Raw genomic sequence first — 7,372 nt, 5'->3', positions numbered from 1 at the left:
TACAATGTATTTGTACAACTTTATTGATAATAAGTGTGTTGAAAAAATTATAACCATTGATTTTAAAAACAAATTTTCAAATAGATGGATATGATGTTTGTCAAGTCATGCATTGCAAATCAAATTGTAAAATATATTGTACAAGTAGCATGATTGATAAAGTATTCTTCAATTTATCGAGGTGTTTTCAAATTTTTGTAGATTTTATCCAAAATGCAGGGATTTCAAACATTTTAAACTCGTGAGCATATCAATCTTTGAATGGTTTTCGTCCAAATCCATTCATTGACTAAAAGTCAATGTCTGGCCTTAATTTGATTATTTTTTAAAACAGTAAAATGATCTTTTAAACATTTATTAATTGAAAAAGTGTAATCTGTCTTGGAAAGTTCCAAATCTCGAAAAATTACAATAGAGTTGTCAAACTTTTAATAATGTGCACTAAATAGGACCTCTAATGATTTCCATGCAAAAATTTGTTAGTTCACAAAAATATCCATATTCTCCAATCCCCACATCCACACAAAACCAATGCTTAACCCCTAACCCATATTTGGTATGTGGGGGAACCTCCGTCATTGCCACAGCCATCATCAGTATTATTGATTTTGAAAATAATTTATCTATCTTTATTTTTGCTTCTCATTTTCTTTAAATGTTCTTGCCGTGAAAAAATGGATTTGATGATAGTGGAAAAATTGGGATCAGCAAAGGTGGAGGAATAACGTGGCAAGGGCAACGATGCTATGAAGTTGAAGTTGACCAAAAATATTCATCTTATCTGATTTATCCAATCCCAACCCCTAACTCATAACCTACTCATGGAATAAGCTTCACCTGCCTTGAAAAATTGATCATCAAAACAACCGTTGTGTGAGCTACAACCATAACAATTCCGTCATGGAACCCACCACCACCAACTCACAAGAATCACCCTGTTACCATTGCAAAATCATTGTACAATAATATTTTGACCAAATTATGGTTTTTCATGTAGCCTCTCTCATTTAGTAAGCACAAAGGTCTTTGAATTCCATTAAATAATCCATCGAAAATATATATTTTTCCAGCGGATTAGATTTAGAACTCTACTTACTCAAGACTTCTATTAAGCCCCCGTTTGGTAGCCATTTTTTTCAAAATGCATTTTTCTCTCTATTCTTTTTAATCACACATTCTTTATTAAAATAATATTACACGTAAATCAAAAAAATTTCTTTATTTTTCAACCACACACTTCCCATCGAGTTATTATTCTAAAATACATTTTTACATAAAAATGACTATCAAACACCCCCTAATATTTATTTTTTTCTAAAACTAATAAAGTTCACTCGTCGATAACCATGATGAAAGTTGTCCTTCGATAAAACTCTGTTGGCCCATCTTCTAATATCTATGTCCACACAGGATGTTTTCACACAATTTTCTATATTGACATGTGATCACCCGGTGTGCTAATAATGTTCACTAGATAATAAAAAGAAGAGAGAGAGAAAATCAATGCAACCCATAGTCCCTGTTTGGTGGTTTTTACTTTATTTTACTTTGTATACTATTTTCAATAACATTCACATAATCAAATATTTTACATGTATATTTAAAAGTTTTCCTTATTTTTTAATCACACGATTTCTAAAAAATACTAGTATAATTTATTTTTTATTTTTTAAATTTTAATGCCACCAAACGAGGGCATAATCATCCAATAAAATAATCACACATGCTAGAGGACTAGGTCTACGAATAGGAAACTAAAACATACGCTAGAGGACTCGGTGTACAAATAGGAAACTAAAACTCATTCAACACAAAGTGAAAAGGACATGATTCTTTTACCAAAAAAATAATAATAATACTAATAATAATCATCATCATCATCAATGAAAATTAAGTTCGATTGAAATTCACTCGATAAATTAAAAATTATTCTTCTTTGGTTGCTAAATTTTAAGGCTAATATGTTCCTTATGTTAAAGATCGTAGTTCAAGTGAATAAAATACACATGTCAATAATGGAAACAAACGAATGATCACAAATTTAATCAAAAAATAGTCTAATTAGTCGTTTTTTTTTTTTTTTAAACAATCAATATCTAAATTTCTTCTTTCCTTTAAAACCGTAGTTTGCACATTGTAATTTCTTATCCAATAAGAAAACCAAGTGAGTTATTTATTCAAATAATCAATAATAAAGCTTTGAAACTCTAGCGATTTTTTTAACAAAATTAGAGTATCTCCAATAATTTCTCTAAACGTCTAAATAAAAAATGATTCTCATTTTAAAGAGTTAATGCTTAAAAGTAATATCCAAAAGACTCTTTAGTTTAATTTTCTAGAATAGATAATGAGTTTGACTCTCCAAATTTAAATAGTCAAAGTCAGTCTCTATTTTTAATGTACAATGATTACATTTAATAAGTCACAAATTTTAATACTCTACTTTTTAAACTAATAAAAAATACATTTAAAATGACGATCATTGACATATAAGAAAAATATGAAATAAAATATCTTGAAAAAACAAAACGAAGAGTCAAAATAGAGAGCATTGTTGGAGTGCATTGAGAATGCTTTTAGAACCCCGTTTGACTCCCTTTAAAACAAAATAATTTATTTCTTATACTTATTTTCAACCACATATTTACACAATCAAATATTTTATATATAAACCCAATTTTTTAAATTTTTTTTTTTTAACCTTTTAACCACGCGTTTTCCTTAAAATCACTATTAAAAACATAATTTTCACACAGTAATGGTCATCAAACAGGAGCTAGTTTGCTTTCACGCGTTTGCCGTTTTCACTTCATTTTGTTGTTGGTTAATGTTTACGATTTAATTAACGCCAAATTGATATTTGTGTGCAAAAGGTTTCTAATATTTTGTTCTTGGTGTTAACTCTCTCAACCAATTGATTTTGTGTGCAAACAGTCCAGTTGGATCGTTTTCATCCATCCAAGTAAAAGACACTTATACCCTTAACTCATTTATAAACTTAAAGGATTAGTAAACATTGAACGTGCATTACACATTGTTATAAAAATGCTTTATAAGTGTCGTAAAAGTAATATTTAAATATGTGTGAATGTCAATTAATTTAGAATTAATATCAGAAAATATATACACGACAATGAATGTATCAAAAAATATATACATGACAATGAATATTAAATCATTTATTTAATTTCCAATTAAGTAAAATTGAATGTTAATTAGCATACATGGACGTGAATAATGAAATATATCATTGAATGTGAAATCTTAATTAACTTATAATTAGAATTAATAACACTGAAATACATACATGAAAATGAATATTAATTAAATGAATGTGATTGTTAATTAATAATAGAAAATTCATATATTAATGAAAGCACACAAATTAAATAAATATCTCAAATGTATATGTATATTGATGGTAACTAAATTGTTGAATAAATTAAATACATACTAAAAAAGAAAAGTAATATTGAATTGAAATATTGAATTATAGTGAGGTTAGAATCGTTCAAAAAATAATTCACATTTGATATTTAATTAATTTATAATTAATAGTAGGGAATTCACATATAAATGAAGGCACACAGGTAAAATGAATCCATCAAATGTACGTTGATGGTAACTATTTGTTTAAATAAATTAAATACATATTGAAAAATGAAAAATAAGATATTATTAAAATATGAAATTCAATATTGTCCTCCAAAAGGAGGCTCGAACCGAGGCCAATTACTGAGAAGAATTTCACTCGTATCACTCGAACAGGACTTCGATCTTGTCTCATAACTTTTAAGTTTTAGTGTTTCATCCTTGGTTTCATATTTTTAATATTTATTACGTCCACTGAAATTAAAATTCTAACTCGTAATTTTGGACATTCTCACGTGACATGTCATCTGTCTCAAGTTGGCAAAATTTGTTTTGAATTTCTCTACGTTAATAAAAGGATTGCTGCAAAACTGCATATTTGGGGAAAAAAAAAGAAGTAAAAATTGATAAATAAAGAAGATCCCAACAGAACAAGATAGAACAATTAGAGAAAGGGGAATACCACATTATAATTAAATGACATTATTTGGTTACTAGTAGATTTTTTTTATCAATATTGAATTGTTTGGGACAAATCATAGCAACCTCACAAAGAAATGATAAGATTCAAAGAAATATGGGAGAGAAGAAATTTTGCAAAAATCATCCTCTTAACAATTCTTTTTATTTTGCATAATAAAAAAAATAAATAAATAAAAATAAAAGAAAAGAAAAAAGGAGACACCATGTCAACTGCGTATATCACCGATTTCTGAGAACCATTATTTTCCAAAAATTGAGCAAATGATGAATTTTCTTTGACATAAAATTTACTTTCACACTCATCTTTCTTAGTATGACAACCAACAAAGGTACCAAATATTATCAAAATGCTGCCCAGCCGGCTGCAGAGGTTTTGGCAGACCCTGATCCAGCACCGGCAGGAAGGTTCCTCTGCAGATGCCAAAAACCAAAGACACTTACAATTCTGCTCACTAAAATGTGCAAGGACCTCTCGCATCTTATAACCAATGATACACATTAAAACAACAAGAAAACATGCCAATGGAATGGAGAAAAGTTTTAACTTGTAATTATGCAGAATTATTTCATACAAAACAAAACTAGTTCAGAGAAATATGAGATACCGGTAGGCGGTAGCCACTTGAAATTATAAAAGGAAGCCTCAACTGATAGGAACTAGCACTTATTTGATATTTGCAAGATGACAAGAATCATTTTAGGAACTTCTCAATCTATTAAGTGCACCTCGGTGTACAGTATCAAATCATTTAACTTTTTTTTTCTTGTTTAACATTGTCCAATGTTGTCTAATTTGCCTGATGTAGTAGGGTGTTGCTCAGTGGTTAGATTCTTATCTCTACTTTATTTTTCTACGTCTTTCATGCTAAGGAGTATATTGTAATATCCTTTTTGGAAGATGTTAGATTGGGATCTATGGTTTGTAATTTTCTTGAGGCGTCATTTAGGGTGTCAAACAATGTCATATTAAGGCTCACTTTCAAACAACTACCTGTTTTCAAATTGACCAACAAAAAAATTTATACCAATAGGTACTTACTGGTAGACTTACTCATAGCTTAATTCTTTAAGGTTAGTAAACCATGTTCTAAATGTCTATGAATCAGAACTTGGGAGGTTTACTGACTTGGTCACAAATTCTGTCACTCTTTAGAGACGTGGTAGTTGAAGCTTGTTTTGGAAATGCTATGGAGAAGAAATTCGGTACTTTTATTAGACATACGAAGTGAGAAGCAATAAAGTCAAATTTGGAGCAGAAGTGGGGAAGCATCCAGAGAAATATTTACACCGTTCACCTTCACTTGAATATCCTGGTTTTGATTGACTGACGAAAACTTTGATTCTAGTAACTTTCCAAACCAGATTCCACCTTTCTTTTATCCCAGCTTTTTCAGTCCACCAACCCACAGTTCGTTACCACAGCTATTGCATCAGCAAATTTCAAATAATAAGAAACGAATTTCAATATCTTTTCATCAACCAAAAGCAAACATCATCTTGATCCCTACCCGTTCCAGGAAAATCCAAACTACTAATGGCTAGAAACACCATCCTCAGCTCCTGAAGTACATCTTCTTCAGTATTGCCATCATCTATGCAAAATCTAAAGCATCACTGAGTAATATGAAAAATCCTAGAATCACAGCAAGAATTAAATAAAATAAATAAAGAAAAAGTCGATTAATCTGAGAGTTGCAATTTGGGAGTTAGATGGTAGAATTGGTGAAATAGTTTTTTCCTAGCTGCGCAACTCTGTTACCAGGGGCTTCAATTGAAGAGAATGGTAGATGGAGGTTGGAGAGAACTATGTTGGAGAAGGTCTAGGAGAACTGCAGCGGTGTTCTTTGGTGCATGGGTAGACAGAGAGAGAAAAAGAGAGAAGATTCGGAAGTCAACAAATAAAAAGTTTGTTTTTGTTGATGATTCTAGCGTAAGTGAGCAGTACATTGGGAAGTTAACGAGCAAGAGTTTCAGGAAAGTGGGATGCATTTTAAGAAAGTGGACATATCTCCAGCCAGCTTTCAAAAGACGGTCATCTAATCCAAGACTGTGTTCAGAACAAGATTGTTAGGAGGATCTCGAAAAAAATTACAGTATGTATACATAATTGTAAACATTTATTTTGTCCCTACTTTGTGAACATTGTCTGAAAAAGCTATTTAAGGTTTACATTGCATGAGGCTTTCAATAAAAGCCTTGAACATACAACTCAAACGCCATTTTGTAGGTTTATGCCTCGGCTCACTGAGGCTAATGCCTCACTTGTGTTTGCTTTACTATCTTTTTATTTCTGGCCATAACTTTTTGAGAGTTTTTTATAGCCTAGAACGTTTTATGGATTTCTTGATGTCTTTTTGTCTCTTGAAGAGAAGGCGTCATTGCAAGTCTAGGATGGTGACAAAGAATGAGAGAAACTGCTAGTGATGAAGAGGATAATATGGAAATCAAATATGTTTGACAATTCTCTTAAATATCTAGCAGTAGTGATGATACGAGAGACTTATAATGTGTTCTTGGAATAGTATATTCTAATTCTGTTAGGTGAATCTAATTTGAAAAACTTTATTTTCTGCTTGTTGATAGATTTCTGCTTATACGCAATTTAGACTTTCAACTTTCTTGATTTTCTCTAGATTTCAACAACTAGTTCTCCCCAGTTACCCAATGGGAGATCTTCCTCGTAAAATGAGAACATCTTATCAACTCAATGATCTACCATTTATACGCATGTAGAACAGGAGACTTGTTTTCAAATCTTATAATTGCCAAATGCACCTTCACATATAATAATTGATCAATTTCATCACCAACTGGATTTAGCAACGGAAAGACTAGAGAGAAAATATAACAGCATTACCATCCATCTCAATTTTTAAAATCTATTTGAAAATAAAATTCAGTCATCAATATAAAAGATCTGTGGAAGCATAAGACAACAAGTTCAGAAAATTGAGATCGGAGGCTTGATACTTACATTAATTTTTCCAATTCCAAAACACACACATCAATGGAGCAGCTTAGAGAACAGAAAATGAAGACATACCTCAAGTTGAGAGAGATCAGATAAAGGATCATTTGACTGCTTCACAGTTTCCTTGGATCCCTTTAGAGCAGTGTCATGATTGGAAGAATTAATCCTAGCAGCAGCAAGATCGGTGGGTGGGGGCGGAAGAGGAGACCTAATCTTTCCTCCACTAGGAGGTGGAGCAAGGCCAAGGGTTTTAGATTTCCCAGTTCCAGAAAGCCCACTAGCCAACCCTGCAGCTGAAAGCATGCCAGTTCCCCCAGATACTTGATT

At 31.2% G+C, this 7,372-nt stretch overlaps 1 protein-coding gene across 1 annotated transcript; it reads right to left on the bottom strand.

The window, feature by feature from the left end:
• Nucleotides 1-4,197: 4,197 nt before the first annotated feature.
• On the bottom strand, nucleotides 4,198-7,366 carry LOC111405790 (uncharacterized protein At1g03900-like). Its single transcript, XM_023034829.1, has 2 exons — nucleotides 7,118-7,366; nucleotides 4,198-4,485 (listed from the first exon to the last, which is right to left on the bottom strand). Exons 1-2 carry the CDS (start codon nucleotides 7,346-7,348, stop codon nucleotides 4,417-4,419), a joined length of 300 nt encoding a protein of 99 aa, XP_022890597.1. The 5' UTR covers nucleotides 7,349-7,366; the 3' UTR covers nucleotides 4,198-4,416.
• Nucleotides 7,367-7,372: the final 6 nt, after the last annotated feature.

This window comes from Olea europaea, chromosome 12 (genome assembly GCF_002742605.1).
Source record: "Olea europaea var. sylvestris chromosome 12, O_europaea_v1, whole genome shotgun sequence".
NCBI lineage: Eukaryota > Viridiplantae > Streptophyta > Magnoliopsida > Lamiales > Oleaceae > Olea > Olea europaea.
This window is presented reverse-complemented; position numbering and strand designations above follow the sequence as displayed.

Bases quoted from the DNA above. Each gene is read 5' to 3' on its own strand.
- LOC111405790 (XM_023034829.1), bottom strand. From the start codon at position 7,348: ATGCTTTCAGCTGCAGGGTTGGCTAGTGGGCTTTCTGGAACTGGGAAA. The intron at 4,486-7,117 runs GTATGTCTTCAT...TGGCATCTGCAG, and splicing joins CTGATCTCTCTCAACTTGAG to AGGAACCTTCCTGCCGGTGC.